The sequence below is a fragment of the Madurella fahalii genome (genome assembly GCF_045866475.1).
Source record: "Madurella fahalii IFM 68171 DNA, scaffold_5, whole genome shotgun sequence".
Taxonomy (NCBI): domain Eukaryota; kingdom Fungi; phylum Ascomycota; class Sordariomycetes; order Sordariales; genus Madurella; species Madurella fahalii.
Window position 1 is genome coordinate 2632947 of NW_027263975.1, and position 16022 is coordinate 2648968.

Here is a 16022-nt window from a genome sequence, read left to right on the forward strand (position 1 = left end):
TCAGGTCCATTTGAAACCCCTTCAACGACAGAAACCATGAGCTCACCAAAGTGGCGGATTGCGATCGGCTGTGATGTCAGTTCTAACCAGTGCCAAAGAGCGTCAACCCGTGCTAATCATATATGGGCTCCCCACAGGATGCCGGCGTGAATTACAAGAACAAGATCAAGCAGGACTTCGCTGCCGACCCCAGAGTAGCCTCGGTCGTCGACGTCGGCGCCGATGACAAGACGGCATACCCACACATCGCCGCGGCGGCGGCAAAGCTCGTCGCAGCGGGGGAATGCGACCGGGCGCTACTCATCTGCGGGACCGGCCTGGGGGTAGCCATCTCGGCGAACAAGATCAAGGGCGTGCGGGCTGTGACGGCGCACGACAGCTTCTCGGTCGAGAGAGCTGTGCTCAGCAACAACGCCCAGGTGCTATGTATGGGAGAGCGCGTCATCGGGCTGGAGCTGGCGCGGCGGCTTGCGAAAGAGTGGCTTGGCTACGTGTTTGACGAGACTAGCCCGAGTGCGGCCAAGGTCGCGGCAATTCATCAATACGAGGAAGGCGAGGGCGGGCTATCTGGGCAAGGGGAAGAGGCCAATGGGGGTTGTTAGGTTTCCCCCTCGGCGTCTCACGTACGAGACGGAGAGGAAAAAAGGGAAGCGTTGTGGCTGTGCGAGTTTCCTTCCGGCTTGATCATGGGTACAATGGACGCTAGAGCATTATCGCCAACATAAATAAGTCTTGTTCCCCATACAAAAGCGGTCCATGGCAGGTCTAGGGTTTCCAAAAAGGGTTATCCGGGACTCTGGTGGCGAACCAACCCCTAGGAACCCGGTCCCACTACCCCGAACAGATCCTGGGCTCATGTCGGGTACTGCTTACTTAGTGGAGGCTGATTTGCTCTTGGATGCCTTCTAGACCGCAAACAGGGCCCTCAACTCCACACACGCCGGAAGGGTTCAGGATACTGGAACCAGTGGATTGCAGTCTCTGCTCTAGGCCCCACATCCGGGCTCCATGGACTCCATCCGTATGCTCATTTTCTGACAACCCCGCATTCAAGGCACCCGCGGTTTTGAGATGTGAAGAAGCTGGATGAGTGTAGGATCTTAGATACGAAGCGACGTGACAAGAGCAGGTCCGCCGGGCGGATATCTGCGGTGAGGTTGTAATTTTCCACTAGCGCAAACGCCCGGCCACTACTAGCGCCGGCGAGCCACCTGCTACGGCAATGCCGGCTACCCCTGGTCTACTTGACGCTGACTGACCCCAAGCCGGGCAATGTACCTGCCTACACAAAGTCATTCTCGACATCACCGGGGGGCGAGGGAGTACCAATGGCGGAAAGCAAGCGTGTATCCGTTCGCATACCACAGAGTCTTTTCAGGGAAGCTGGGAACCGTGAACGCGCGGTTGGACCTAGAGGCCGGTTCCAGGCAAACGTTGTTAGAGCTACTCGAAGAGCTCCTATTGCTGTATATAAGCCGCAGGATTTGATCTCTATTGCCGAAACTTTGCTCGGCGATACTAATTAAGAGAGATGTTTCAACCCATTCTCAATCCGGAGCGCAAAAGCACGAGCAATCTCCTGTGCTGTTGAGCCCGTACAATGGGCTTCGTGACCAGTGAATCTTCAGCTGCCAGGCGGCACTATGTGGAACTCGCACTTCAAACACAAAGTGTTGTTTTCTCGAGAGTGAATTTAACTCGCCATGATAGTGACGGCGAGATGGCCGTTGCCGTAGGCCATGTCCCATCCTTGCACCATGCCATCGGCCCTGGCACCGGTCCATTATGAAACCGCCAGCACGGGCAACATCATTACTGCAGTTCAGTCCGGTTAGTTACCGACCGTAGCCCCTGGTGGCTGTCAAATGTTGGGAGTCTTACCAAATGGAAGCGGTATCGGTCACGCCGCCACCAGCCGCTCCGAGGATAATGGCCGACTCGTAGATGCACATTTGGGCGACCGGGGCCGCCCCACACATGACGCCTTGGTGGCCGAGGTTGGCAAGGCGGTTGATGCACCACACAGCATCGGGTACCTGGTGCTGTTGTTAGAAGCTGAGCTTGAAGCGAGCTACGATTCTTTGGTGGGTATACCCTTGTTTCACTACCCACGAGGTTATTGTATCCTCCTCGTTTCTCTAGAACATCTTATTTGGGACTTAGTAAGTGGTTTGATAAAGGATCACGACCAGCGGCATCAACATCAAGCGCCTGTAAATGCTCTAACTCACCAGCGTGCGTTCCGTTTAGCGAGGCCTTCCATGCTGCAACCGCCTCGTCTGGTGTCAGGTTGTCGCCGTCGGGATTTTCGATGATGCCTTCGATCCATTTACCAAACGAGAAAATCTCCCCTTCCACCTGAGGGGTCGGGAGAGCAAGAGCGGGCACCAAGGCCAGCGAAGCCAGCAGGACTTGAATGAAGATTATTTCGGCGGTTGAGTGCTGAGACTTGAGACTTTGCAAACGGCAAGGATCAGAAGACGCTGATGATCAAGCGGGGAGGAATGTGAGTGATTTGCCTATGCTACCCTACTTATAGACAACACACGCAGACTTCGGGATGAAGGCCAACGCGGTAGGATACTCTATTGAATGCAGTCTCTTGATCATCGGAGAGGAGGGTGCAACACGGGGTGCATGGTCCTGGTCCGGTCTGGTAGCGAAGTAGAAATCCTTGTTGCTTGGTCCCCAAGCAACATCCCTAAGGGGGACTGTAGACGGCATGCACACCGCCAGTACCACTTCTCCAGCTCGATATGTGTCTGAATCATCACGGAACGGCGCGGAACCGATGTCAGCCTACACTCGGTCTGAGAGACGGTCTCGGCTGGACAACACAATTGCGATGTCTGTGTGATAATTAGTGGTCGCCTGAGTGAGGGGGTCAGCGCTACATTATGTTGAGAAATGATTGGGCTTGAACTCATCTTCGGATTCGGGAAAGGTGTGGTCGCTCGTTTACGCAGTACGGCACGAAGGTACCGGAAGCTGTGAGCTAACCATTGAAGTGAGCTAGTGTACTCTACTAGTTAGTACCTTGCATATCGATCATGTACGGTGCTGGAGAACCTTGCAGCCAGTTACCTAGATGCCTGGCGTGTACCAGTTTCGTTGTGGTCGAGGTGCAAACTGACTGCGGCCAAACTATGTGCCGCAACCGCGACAAATCAATCATGTCGTCTCCTCACATTCCCGTCTTGCAAATGAGTGTGACTCTCCATCCTCGCTTGCGCAGCGGAAATGCTTTTTACTTTAGTGATAGAGGAGGAACCATTGAGCACCTAATTACTGTACAACGTAACCAACTGAAATGTAATTACCACTCTCCTGATAGCTAGATGCGAATTTGCTCTATCGCTGGAGAATGAGAATAGATAACTGCTAAGATCCGAGGAAGAAGAAAATACCCGGTTTTACATCAAATCGAAGCTTGGATGGATCTCCAGAGTTATAGATTGACTTTTGTGCAGTTGAGAAGCCCAGAAGTGGGCGGGATAACGTTACAGGCCCCATGCGACTCCAAAACTACACCTCCACAAGTCAAGGCAGTCAAGTCAGCTACCGCACAAAGGGAACTGAAAACCACCGAATCGAGCCCACCCTTAAACCACAGCACCCAACAACCAACAACCACCCATATTCAAAAACCACTACTCTACATCCTCCCAAACCCATCATGGCCAGCACCGCCCCAAACCCCAGCCCCCGCCGCCCTATAATCGGCGTTTCGACGAAAATGTACTTCTCCCTGGCGCGCACAAGCGCCTTCATCGACTCCACCATCGCCCTGCTGACCTCCTCTTCTTCTTCCTCCCCCGCCTCCGGGGCGGCGGCGTTGTCGTCGTGGTCGTCGTCGTCGTCAACCCCGCTCTCGCACATCGACGCTTTCATCATCCCGGACTTCGTCGCCATCCCCGGGGCCGTGCGAGCCGTGTCCGCCGCGCCGGCCCCCGCCAACAGGCTGCTCGTCGGGGCGCAGGACTGCGCGGCGCGCGACTTCGGCCCGCTCACGGGCGAGGTGTCGCCCGCCGTGCTGCGGGAGGCCGGGTGCGGCATCGTCGAGGTCGGGCACGCCGAGCGGAGGCGGCTGTTCGCCGAGACGGACGCCGACGTGCGCGCCAAGGCCGCCGCCGTCCTCCGCAACGGCATGGTGCCCCTGGTCTGCGTCGGCGAGGGAAGTCCGGACGGCGGGCCGGAGGCGGCCGCGACGGAGGTGGTCCGGCAGGTCGGGCTCGCGCTCGAGGGGCTGGACGGCACCGCCCCCGGAGCGCAGGTGGTGCTGGCGTACGAGCCGGTGTGGGCGATTGGGGCGGCGGAGCCGGCTGGGGTGGACTATGTGAGAGAGGTGGTGAGGAGGGTGAGAGAGAGCGAGGTTTTGCAAGGGGACGGCTGGAAGGGGAGGGTGAGGATTGTTTATGGCGGTGCGGCAGGGCCGGGGCTTTGGGCAAAATTGAGTGGGGACGTGGATGGGTTGTTCATCGGCAGGTTTGGGCATCAGCCGGAGCAGTTCGTAGGGATGCTTTACGAGGTGGCAGGGATGGAGAGGCAAAGTTGAAGATTTAGAGGGCTCGGAGGCCGGTTTGAAATTAGTATACCACCAACGACAGGTGGTGATGGCTGGGGAAGAGACTTAAAAGGTTCCTGTTTTGCATCATAGCTAGTAGAACGGCAGATGATGCGTCTTCAACGCTAACTCATCTGATAGCAGCTTTTTCCCATGTCCTGCGTACACGTATCTCCAAATACCTAATGAAACCATCCTACAAAGATTTCGCTCCATCACTTCAGCAGCGATGCCGATGGATGCACAACCCCTCCTCACGGGAAAACGGACACAAGGAACTCATCGAAATCGACAGTCCCTCTAGGCGCTGTTTCCCTTCACCCTCTTCCTCGGCCGAAGCTCACCGGCATACATGCGGAAGAACTCGTCCGGTTCAGTAGGATGCTCGCCCGTGACATCGTGGAAAGCCGTGGTGGCAATGTAGTTTGTCTTGCCCTCACGCACAAGGCTGTAGTATTCGAGGATGAACTCCTTTTCCGAGTCATCGATGTCTGCCTGAGACTGGAGGACCCTCTTTGCCTCGCGCCTAAAACAAGATGGTGAGTATGACTGCATGAAAGCGTTGAAAACCGGGGATTCACTCACTCAGAGATGTTCTCGAACTCCATTGGCTGGCCCAGGGCCTTGCTAGCTGCTTCAGCCAGTTCCTTCCCGGCGCAGAGCATGGGCCCAGTAACGACCATCATCTGGCCGCGGTGCTTGTCGTCGAAGCCGTGCGGTCCCTTGCCGGAGAGGACGTGGGCTGCTACATGAGCGACATCCTAACAGAGGTGAGAATCTGTGATACGCGAGATATGTGGCGCGTGGCTAGGACTTACTCCAAGCGCAACCGGCGCGAACTTGTGGTTCTCACCAATCGGAAGGGGCAGGATCCCCTCGCTCTGAGCCTGATGCGAATACAGCAGGAGATTCTCGGCATAGAAACCAGCACTGCCGACAAGATGATATCAGCCCGCTGCGCTGCGCATTTTCTCGCTCCTCAATTCGACCACCAAACTCACCGGATCACGCAAGGCGAGTGCCCCAGCGGGGTGCTCGGATCCCCTTTAGCGCTCAACACCACACTCTCCAGGTCAATGAACTCGCGCAGCCTCGGCTGCTTGTCCCTCTCAGCGTAGTCGCAGCCCGCCGAGCTGATCAGCAGCACGTTCGACACGCCGGCCTTCTTAGCCGCATTAGCCAGTTCGACGGTGATGTCAAACTTGTCCTTGCGCGCCGGCGGCACAAGGCAGACGGTGTCGCACCCGGTCTTCTTGAGCGTCGCAACCATCTCGCGCTCGCGGCCGGGTTTGTGCGGGACGATGACGGCGCCGAGGGACTGCAGCTCCTTTGCCTTGGCCGACGACGGGTCGAGGGCGAGGCCCGTCAGGCTGTCGATCTTTTTCTTGAAGTTTTCGTTCTTAAGCAACAGCTCGGCGATAAGGAAGCCTGTTTGGCCGTCGATGGCCGTGATGCAGACGTTGCGTGTCATTCTGTTGATGCGATTGGGAGGACGGTGTATGGTGATTTCTCGGTGACGGTGTGGGTTGGAATGGCACGGATGGGAAATGACACTCGAGACGGAATTGACGAGAAATAAGTTGCGGACTTGCTAGCAGGCCGTTCTGAAATGGCCAAGGAATCGTATGGTTACCAGCAAAACCAAGCCTATGAAGTCATGATGTTGTGAGCAGAAGCAATCTTTCCAATTCCATTCACTACGTCATTCGCGCAAGGGCCGCCAGGGACGCATGCGTTTGATCCTGCCCCCCCGGAGGTTCTGTTCCTGGTTCTCATTCCCAGATTCTCCGCTTCTGTCATCGTCATTCCTCAGTAATAATGTCAGAGGCGCATCGTCTCTGCCGCATTGGGCGATGGCCTTACGAGCGTACTGATGGTGTTGATGTCACAATCGATAAGCCGACTTGGCTGTTTCAGCCTCGTTCTCTTAAGCCCGGGTTCCGAGGCCACCAGCCAGGGTACGGTGCACGGTGGGCCGCTGCCCCTGATCTTCAGGTGGATTCGGGGAGCGGTCAATCCACCCCTTATTAGTTCTACGTGTAGAAATGGCCGGAAACTGTCTGGCTAAACCCTGGTACTATAGTGCTCCACAGGCAATCATCACACAACGGGTCAGGCTGCACTCAAAATGGTAACGGGATAGACCCGGATAACACTTGTCGGGGATCAATGCGGATGTAATGGCGAAACCTTGAGCCAATTCAACGGTCAGAAATTGAGCGTCCTCTAAAGAGGCCATGAAATGTTCAGAGAGAGCCCTGTCTATGAACATGTGAATAGCCCGCGCGTCCCTGGATTCCGCAGGACGCCGGCGGCAGAAACGTTCCCTCTCCTAATCTTGCTCAGTTTTCGTGCGGCACTGCATGAAACGAGATCATGTCAACATCGTTATCGGTGCATGATTCTTCCTCCTTGACACGGACGGTTTCTTCGTTCCTGCCCGCCTGTTGCCGACGGCCATCTTTCATTTCTTCTTGTGGCTCGCCCCAGTGTTCCAGCATCTCCTGTAGATTGCAGAGGGCGTGAAGCTTGACCAAGACCCGCTCCGACTCATAGTTTTCCCCGGCGGAATTTCCAGCCTTCAAGATTCCGGGCGAGATGGCCAGGTCCACAATCATGCCCTGGTTAGTTGACCTGTAGCGACCAACAAACGGAACGTTTTCGGTGAGCTTCATGGTCTCAGGATCAAATCGAAACCCAAAGCTTGGAGGGCTGAGCAGAGGTAGCTTAACCCGGGTGATGAAGACATGGAAGTCCGCCTTTGACGTTCTGAAAATCTTGTCTAATTCTGCGGCGTTGCGTACGATCTCCAAACCATCGTGAAGCATGCTCTGCGTATCGATCGTCTGATCAGTTATGATATGACCCAGGATGTCAATCATCGAATGAGCCACCCGGTGCTCATTCAAGGTTCTTTGGTCAGGGGTGCTGGGTAAGGAAATGAAGTGCTCCGTGAGGGCCCGCCAGTGATGAAACTGCGCGATGGTAGGAAACTCCGAGGACCAAAGTTGTCCACTACCGACGATACTTCCTGGGATCAAGCACCCATTAGCCATCTTACAAGATCTGGAATCCTTCTGGGACGAGTACTGTCGGACCCACCTCGAATTCTATCGTACTCTCTACCGAGCACCTCGCCAGCCTCTCCGGCCCAGAACCTCGAATGCAAATCAAATATCTGGAAGCACAGGAAATGCCAGATCAAAGATTCGAGGGCAGCGTGGCGGAGAAAATGGAGCTGCAAAGTCTTCGCCGCTTTGGGCAACCATCGGAAGGGTTCCGCCTGTGCGAGCTGTTGTGCTTTGGGGAGCGTGAGCGAACCCAGAACGTAGTTCGAGATGAACTGTCGGATTGAAAAGCCGAGGGCCTTCCACTTCGCAACAATCTCAGTGTCTGACATCGTCGGGGCCTTGATGAGAAAGGCGTTATTCCGGAGTTCATCGAGTTCACGCGAGAACCTGCTGGTCTGAATTCTAATGTGCTCTGCTTGTCGTGTCGCCTTTTCCCTGAGCTGATGTGTCTCGTTCTTCAGCTGCCTAATGGCGTTCTCGTACTTGACCACAGTCATTCTCAACTCCACGACTTCCTCGTTATTCGGTCTTTGACTGTCTCGAGGCTTCAGGAATAGGCTACCCAGAGCCCAGCCTGATGCCTGGTTGGCGGGCGCAAGCTGCTGTTCCAGGTTTTGGAGCCTTCTCTTCAGATCCACGCATTCCAAAGACTTGTCGTCCGTGATCTTCCGGTAACAATCAACGGTTTCCACCAACTCTGCAACTTTCTCTCTCAGCTTTTCATTTTCCCTTGTGAGTACCCCAGTCTCGTAGTGGGCCAGCGGGAACTGGGCGTTGAGCCCTTGTATCGCGTTGGTATCATCGCTAGCGGCCACATCCACTGGGACAGAGGTATCTGAGGCCATTAACGGCCCGCTATCATTCAGAAAGACCGTTGCATTTGGGCTCTTATTCTTCTGGATGTCGCGATGGAGACTTTGGGTGTGACAGTCCTCGTTGCGGGCGGTTCTAGCAGTCTTAACAGAGCGTGTGCCCTTTTTGTGGACAGCTGGAGATTGCGACCTGCACCGGTCATTTGTAGGACTCTGTCCAGAATGGCTCCGTGCCATTGCCGTTACCGTGTAGAGGTTGCGCAGCTGGGAAATGTTCAGCACTACGGAAGGGACACGATGGGAAGAATTGGAACGGAGGGATGAAGACGGGTATATGGGATGTACATTTCAACACGCTTGCATTTAGCTGAGGTGACGATAAATCGAGGTTGAGGGCCTTCCTGGCAGGATCTGAGAGAAGAAAGGGCGGAGCTGGAGAATCTTTACTGACGGGAAAAAAGAAAGAAAACTGAGCCCGTGGCGTTTTTCAACTTGGCTCTGCAGGGACCCACTGTAATGGATTCCGGAGAAGGAATCGGAAAGAGATCTAAGATAATTACACCTAACTGGCTAGAGTGGGACCACTGGCTATCTGATCGCTCCTTTAGCAACATAGTACTTGCATTCGACGGCGAGGTGCCGTATCCTGAGAAATACTGCGGGAGGAGAAACAGTCAGGCGAGGTGAGGATGGAGCCGGAACTGCCGTTTAGAGAGAAAGATTGCATTAGTTAGGAATTTGATCCGTTACAGGTATCAGAATACAAATTTAAATCATCTTCAGATTTGGGAATCTACCACCCAAAGCGTATCTGGCGCACCTTGTCTTAAACATGGCATCCGTCTCCCGCATTCGGATTACTAGGTAGGTACTTGATTGTATTTCTTGAAACTAGGACCACTCGAGCCATTCCATTCCCAGGACTCGGACCCCTTTGACTGCCCTGATCCACCTAGGGATCTGGTAATCAGCTACCGTTTTGACGAAGAACCATTCCACCTAGCCCTCTCCGACCTCCCCGGCCTAGGACCTGGTCTCATAATCTACCATCACATGCTTGGAACCCTGCCTTTTCCCGTTGTGATAGACTGCAAAGTCAAGTGACCCACCACTACAAGTCATTTCCACCTCAAATTCGAGCTCATAGAAGATTACCCCAATAGAATTGGTGAAAAGAGGCAGGGAAGCAATGTCGATCTTAGTATCCCAGCGGATATTGCATAATTTTCTTACGTCAGCGTTGGCTGTTGTCGGCAGCGGAGAAGCCGTAGATGCATATATTGTTGTGGTGAGTGTCTTCTTGGTGGCCCCATCGGTGTCGTAAAGCCTCGTGAACGGCGATCTCACAGAATTGTCTGTCGAGATATCGTCACCCTAGTATTAGTCAAAGGTACTCAAAGAACTCCATTCAGCACATCAACATTGCTGCGACTGACGTACGGCTTCAAGAAGCCAGTTCATCTGATTCCTAGCCTTCCACTTCTGACGACGGTCATCCCAAAACTTGTCCGACGGATTATGCTTTTTACTGCTCCAAGAGGCATTGCATTTGACCCCGCAACTGACGCGAGCGATTCTTGCTTGAACATCTACCGCAAAGGTCGAGAAGCCCTCGAGGCCGGTGGCATGTATCACTGCACCCCGGCAAATTGCCGTCCAACTATACCGCCGCGTCAGTGATTCTTAGGTTGTCCTTGTGGAGCTTCACTTACGGGCCTGAGCCTCGAGACTGTAGAACCTCGATGTCGTGTCCGAGGTGCTTTTTCAATGCAGCGAGAAGATAGCTGCATCTGCCAAATCCTCCGGCCATGATCACGTACTAATTAAATGATAACAGAATGTTAGCGGCTTAATGAAGTAGATTAGCTGTATTTCCCCGTACCTTTGGGGCCTTTTTTTTCTCCTTGACTGCCATCACCTGTTCGCCAACCATTGCGCAGATCTTGTTGACGGTCGGATCGAAGGCGCCTCGCACGTCCATCGGCGTCAGGATTATCTTTGGCATCTCGCTACCTGCCCTGAGCGACTCGATATCGAGACATTCAAATGGCATGTTTAGCTTCCAGGTCTTGTCACGGCCGTCGAAGGCCGGCTTGATCCCATGCTCCCACTCGTCGTGCAGGAGTCGGTGGCGGCTGTCGGCGCTCAACTTTGCCCACTTCTTGCTGCCCAACTTATGATTCAGCACGTCGACGAATGCCTCGTCAACGAATACGGCACCACAAAGGCCACCTGAATCAGCGTCAGTTCCGTCTCTTTGAAGCGAGTTTCACATGCCTCTGCATTACACACCTTGACCCTGGACGCACTCCTTAATCACCATTGGCGCAATACTCACAACCTCGTAGCTGATGAGATCGACTGTGCCGCCACCGCAGTCGACAACTACAAAACTGTCGCCTGCCTAAATTCAAGTTAATTACTGCCCTACAAGTTGAAAGCGAGGGAAACTAACCTTGACATCGGAACGGCCATCCATGTCTGAGAGTGTTGCTAAGGTGGCAGCCTCGGGCTCCGAAAGAAAGGTCAGCACGGTTTCGCCAGCAATTCTCTCTGCCAGCATGCCAGCCTGGCTGGCTGCTTCCTTCATCCTGCCTCGAGCATATTCAGGCCAGATGGCAGGAAGAGTCATGACAATGTGGAACTTGGAATAATTGACCAAGTTGCGGCTGACAGTCGCGGTGATGCGCTGGATGCAGTGGTTCCATAAGTGGCGCAGGAAAACAGCGATGACTTCAATCGGGCTCTTGTTGTGCTTCTCCAAGTAAGCCCGAGCCTCCTTGATCTTGGCGGACGCTCGGACATCATCGGGCAAGTCTTTCTCGTCGATAAGCAAGAGCTTGAACCATTTCGCTTGCTCTGCATCGTGGGGGACGGAGTAACCCCAGCTGACTTTGTTCTTCGAGTCAAACGAGATGGCCGTAGGAGCCTTTTCCTCATCGGAGTTCGAGTGGAGTTCTGACTCCCAGCTTGTAATAATCTCAAGTCGCTCCACCTTGTTCGACCAGGTGAAAGCGACTCCGGAGTAGGTGGTACCAAAGTCGATGCCCACGAGTATCGTGTTGTCCGTTTTGTCCGTGGAAGCCATCTTTGCGATCCTCAAATAGCCACGAATCGATTTAGGAGTGGCGAAAGAGTAAAATGAAAATCCGCAATGTCCGGCTTCTGCCGTGAGAGGTTTGCGATTCCTTTTGGGAAGGGAAAGAGGCAAGAAATGGCTGAGGTAGGTCGAATAACGTACTGCGAGCGCGATGTAAGAAGCAGAAGTCTGCCGGAAAGTGGAACAGAGGTTTCGGCGGCGGGAAGAAAAGAAATATGGAGCAGTCCTGCGAGAAAGAAGGAAAATCGGGGCAGACAAGAGATAGGAAACGAACTTGTATGCAAGCCTTGCGTGGTCCCTGACTGCGTGCTTGGAACCTCACGGTCTTTCTTGGTTATGTGTCGTATTTTATGATGACGATGACCACGATGCAGCTAGGCGTAAATAAACCTTTGGCTCAAGGCCATGGATAGGTATTTTATTCCAGTCTCCTAACAGTTTAAAGAATTCCTTACTCTACCTTGCACGCAACTGTTGAAGATGTATACCACAAACATCGAGACATGTCCAACATACTTCAGTCCCCAAGACACACGACTGCCACAACATGTTCTTCCCTGCTCCTGGGGGTCATTGCGTCGCCTGGATCTTCTCGCGCCTGCGGGCGCCAACCTTATGAGATCCTCATCACAACTGCCTTGTCGAGCGCCAGGCAATGGCTGAGCTTTCCTCGAGTGTCTGCTTCCTACGCTACTGATTCGATGGAACAAATCGCGTTGTTGCGATAGCAGCATGATGTCCAGGATGCCTCACCACCTCAGCCTCCACAGCCGCCTCGGCCAAGTGGAAGTACATTTGTTCTTGAAGCTCTGTGAAGCCAAGCACAGCGTTAAAAAGCCTCCAAAGTACCTAGACAGCTTGTTGGCTGCTGCGCCGAATAACGAGTATGACTGGTTGAAGGAACTGATTCCTCCTTATAATCGTTGCTACCAGCAAGCCGAATCACCCATTGAACGTTGCCCATGTCTCATACAAATCACAGTACAAACAAGATCATGTGTTCATCCCGCACATTGGCAAGGCCCTAGGCTTAGCGCAACGGAGTTTTCGTGCGGAGTCTATCAACTCATGCGCATTGTGGCGTTATTGAATGGCCATGATGAAGCCACGAGCAATGTGGGCTTATCACTACCGCTGAGCCCTGCATTCAGCAGCTGAAAGCCCATGAGATCTGCTGAACCACCAGCCTCTTCCTCTCTTCCCCTCTTTTCACTACTTCACAAATACCATTGATGACCGGAGACAAGTGCCCTAGAATTCTCACCGTCACGATCTGCGTTGAACAATGGATCGACTCAAGGGACTTGCGAGAAAACTCAGCAGCGAGAAGAAGCCCGTAAGTCCTCTCAAGGACTTTCCATTTCAACAACCCCGCCATGTCATCTAGTTGACCGAGTGGTCGAAACAGCCTCCTGCCGAACCATACCAATACCAGCGACTCCCCACCACCCCAGGCACCTCCTTTATCCGGCTCTTCGAACTCGATGTCGACGACGACAATAACAACCACAACAATGGCCCCCAAATCCGCGGCCGCATAATCCACGTCGACATGGACGCGATCCCCGCCCCCTCCTACGACGCCCTCTCGTATTCCTGGGGCCGCGACGTCCTCTCCGGCCGCCTCCAACAGCTTCTCAACCTCGTCCACCCCCGCCACTTCCCGCGCTTCGAGGTCGAGCGCGCGTCCCCCGGCCGGCCCATCCTCTGCGATGGCAAGACGCTGAGCACGCAGCCGAACCTGTATGACTTTCTCGTGCGCATGAAGCAACAGCAACGGAGTGGTAAAAACCCGCGCCGTAACCTGATCTGGATCGACGCCATCTGCATCCAGCAAGGCGAGGAGACGGAGGCTGTCCGGGCCGAAAAGTTCCGCCAGCTGGATCTCATGGGCCGCATCTACGCGGGCGCCGGGACGGTGATCGTATGGTTGGGCAAGGACAAGTACCTGCCGACGATGCCGGTTTTCTTGCGGATTCTGGAGCAGCTTGCGTCCCGGAACGGGTGGAAGGTGTTGGATGATGGTGATGGAGAAGAGCAGGAGGAGGAGTATCAGCCGTTTATGCAAGAGAATGATATCCTCCTCACGTTGGAACGGCAAAAGAAAATGAAAGGGAGACGTCGCCTTCTTCATCGTAACAATGTTGGTGATGCTAGGTATCCCGACGCGAAGTGGCCCATGATGGGGACCACGCGCGGCGGCGCCGCGTTGATTGTTGACAACATGGTGAGTCTGGTGCGCGCGGTGGACCCGCTTGCCAACTTGTTTGGGAGGGACTACTTCTGCCGAGCGTGGGTGCTGCAGGAGGTGGCTCTGGCTCGTAGGTTGACTTTTCTGGTAGGAGACACGCAGATCCCGCAGGACCATCTCCTCTGGGGCCTGAGGCTGGTGAACCAGCTCGAGAGTGGAACCATGAACTTCGGGGGACTAAGTGTAATGGCGTATACCGGCCCGCATAGAGGCCACACCGCCCTGCTACACTTGCTCAGGTCGAGGGACGATATCCTGGCCGGCAATGGTGACCGCTGGCGGTTTGAGGATTGCTTGTTTCTGTGCAGATACAGGGAGGCGACAAAGCCGGAGGACAAGGTGAAATGCTTGCTGGGTCTGGTGGACGAGGAGATGAGGAGTACGTTGCGGCAATATGAGGGTGATGGGGGAACGGCGTCATCCGCTTCGCCCTCGTTCCATCGGGTCTTTGTGGGGTGTGCTATTGAGCTTGCAAAGAGGAACGGCTGGCCGTATCTTTTTCAGCTGGTTAACACGCCCTTCATTGATGGCGGAGAGGAAAGTAGCCAACCTCGACTGCCTTCATGGGTACCGGACCTTCGCGCCCCCCTGTTCCCCAAGCCCTTTGAGTACTTTGGCTGCAAGCACTACCGCGCGGCTACATACGTCAAGCCGGTTGTCTTCGAGTTGAATGACTCGTGGGCACTGACCATCTCCGCCGCGATGGTGGACGAAATCGAACAGGTGGGAGAGTCCACTAACGAGTCGAGCTACCTCAGCGGGAAGCCGTATGAGGGACACACACTCGACCTCGTCACCAAGCTGGGATTTGAGTACGAGCCTGCGAGACACATGGGAAGATTCGAGCTGAGCATGGATGCCTTTCTCCGGACTCTCACGGGCGACGTCTTCAAGCGCCGCCCTCTGATCCTTGACCGACTGGGTAAGCCTTCAACAGAGCTGAGACGGCAATTTACCTCTTACATTGAGTTATTGTCCATGTCACGGCCATGGCTTATGCAATGGATCGCGAATAAGATAAGAGCCTCCGGCTGGCAAGCCACCCGCTGGCTCACGGCCCCCAGCTTCTGCACCAGACCACAACAGGGTGCACCTCGTTCTAAAGGATACAATCAAGGCTTTCATTTCTATGCATCAGAGCGGGAAATATCCACTAGCACAAGAGCTTGGCCTCAGAATGCCGCCCGTTCCCACGCTCAAGGTAGAGCAGGAGAGCGGTCGGGTCCGAGAAAAGCGCCGCTGGTCCTTGCAGGGAAATGACCGGCGGCGTCCGATTCAAAAGCGCCTAGCGCTTGAGGAGATGGACAGATGGCGTCCACCCCATTAGCGGGGCGGCAGGCAGATACGGCGGCGGCGGCGACTTTCGGACCGGCTGCCGATGAGGGAACCCGAAAGAGACTCGGAGACGAAGAGAATGACAGACAGCGACAGGACAACACGGCCAAGAAAGAGGGTGGTCGGCAAAATGCGCCCGCGTTCGGGATCCGTCCCTACGTATCTCCCCTCCATCGGCTTTGACCCGAGGTTCACATCCCGCTTCAGGCGCTTCAACCCCTCTTCGGTCACTGGCACGGCAAACGTGTACGTCGAGGGGGCGTACGATCGGGGTGGTTACAGCCATGATACCGGGGCCAGACGTAATATGAAAGGTTTGCTCGAGGAATGGATTAACAGTGATCGAGATATCGCCATAGCGATCACATCCATCTCTCTGTATAGGAGAGTGTTTCGGACCAAGAACAGGAATTTTATCGGCATTGCACATGAATGTATTGAGAGGGGCGATGTCGTGGCGCTGGTAGCTGGGGCTTCGACCCCGTTTGTCTTCCGGCCGGTTCATAACGGTGGAGACGACATGGACAAGAGGTTTGCCCTAGTTGGGAGTGCCTATGTCCATGGTATCATGTACGGCGAGTTGACGGAAACTCAAACTCCGCTTGCCGCCGAGTTCAAAAGGATGGTGGTGGTGTAGCTTTTGGTATCCTTTGAAGTTGGAGACTTTGTTGATTCACATTACACCTGGGATCGAGGAAAGATGGCTGACAAATAATGTTTGCTGTACCCCTTAAGTATCCCAGGGATGTTGAGAAGAGTTCGGGAGCAACATGACTGTCTCGGAAATTATCTCGCTACTGAGACAGTTGAGAAGATAAGGAGGCCCAGCTATTGACTTACGGCTGTGGATGTGGAGCGGCAGGCTTCCCAGATCGTTGTTGAGTTGGAG

General features: G+C 54.4%; 8 protein-coding genes across 8 annotated transcripts; 4 read left to right on the forward strand and 4 right to left on the reverse strand.

Annotated features, from left to right (window-relative positions):
- Positions 1-36: 36 nt before the first annotated feature.
- Positions 37-602, forward strand: DERI1 (D-erythrulose-4-phosphate isomerase 1; the record flags this gene model as incomplete). The annotated part of the gene is made up of 2 exons (XM_071064784.1): positions 37-75; positions 138-602. The coding sequence occupies 2 exons, from the start codon at positions 37-39 to the stop codon at positions 600-602; spliced, it is 504 nt and encodes a 167-aa protein (XP_070920885.1).
- A 945-nt stretch (positions 603-1547) lies between these two features.
- On the reverse strand, positions 1548-2610 carry MFIFM68171_09366 (uncharacterized protein; the record flags this gene model as incomplete). Its single annotated transcript, XM_071064785.1, has 5 exons — positions 1548-1815; positions 1882-2042; positions 2095-2147; positions 2232-2455; positions 2549-2610. 5 exons carry the CDS (start codon positions 2608-2610, stop codon positions 1548-1550), a joined length of 768 nt encoding a protein of 255 aa, XP_070920886.1.
- A 1066-nt stretch (positions 2611-3676) lies between these two features.
- MFIFM68171_09367 (Triosephosphate isomerase) lies at positions 3677-4555 on the forward strand (the record flags this gene model as incomplete). The annotated part of the gene is made up of 1 exon (XM_071064786.1): positions 3677-4555. One exon carries the CDS (start codon positions 3677-3679, stop codon positions 4553-4555), a length of 879 nt encoding a protein of 292 aa, XP_070920887.1.
- Positions 4556-4864: 309 nt separating this feature from the next.
- MFIFM68171_09368 (Prestalk A differentiation protein A) lies at positions 4865-6035 on the reverse strand (the record flags this gene model as incomplete). The annotated part of the gene is made up of 4 exons (XM_071064787.1): positions 4865-5090; positions 5150-5325; positions 5383-5494; positions 5566-6035. The coding sequence occupies 4 exons, from the start codon at positions 6033-6035 to the stop codon at positions 4865-4867; spliced, it is 984 nt and encodes a 327-aa protein (XP_070920888.1).
- Positions 6036-6906: 871 nt separating this feature from the next.
- On the reverse strand, positions 6907-8480 carry MFIFM68171_09369 (uncharacterized protein; the record flags this gene model as incomplete). The annotated part of the gene is made up of 2 exons (XM_071064788.1): positions 6907-7595; positions 7667-8480. 2 exons carry the CDS (start codon positions 8478-8480, stop codon positions 6907-6909), a joined length of 1503 nt encoding a protein of 500 aa, XP_070920889.1.
- Positions 8481-9470: 990 nt separating this feature from the next.
- On the reverse strand, positions 9471-11535 carry MFIFM68171_09370 (Actin-like ATPase domain-containing protein; the record flags this gene model as incomplete). Its single annotated transcript, XM_071064789.1, has 6 exons — positions 9471-9821; positions 9888-10107; positions 10160-10266; positions 10330-10679; positions 10740-10851; positions 10903-11535. 6 exons carry the CDS (start codon positions 11533-11535, stop codon positions 9471-9473), a joined length of 1773 nt encoding a protein of 590 aa, XP_070920890.1.
- A 1297-nt stretch (positions 11536-12832) lies between these two features.
- On the forward strand, positions 12833-15058 carry MFIFM68171_09371 (Heterokaryon incompatibility domain-containing protein; the record flags this gene model as incomplete). The annotated part of the gene is made up of 2 exons (XM_071064790.1): positions 12833-12883; positions 12935-15058. 2 exons carry the CDS (start codon positions 12833-12835, stop codon positions 15056-15058), a joined length of 2175 nt encoding a protein of 724 aa, XP_070920891.1.
- A 205-nt stretch (positions 15059-15263) lies between these two features.
- MFIFM68171_09372 (uncharacterized protein) lies at positions 15264-15770 on the forward strand (the record flags this gene model as incomplete). Its single annotated transcript, XM_071064791.1, has 1 exon — positions 15264-15770. The coding sequence occupies one exon, from the start codon at positions 15264-15266 to the stop codon at positions 15768-15770; it is 507 nt and encodes a 168-aa protein (XP_070920892.1).
- Positions 15771-16022: the final 252 nt, after the last annotated feature.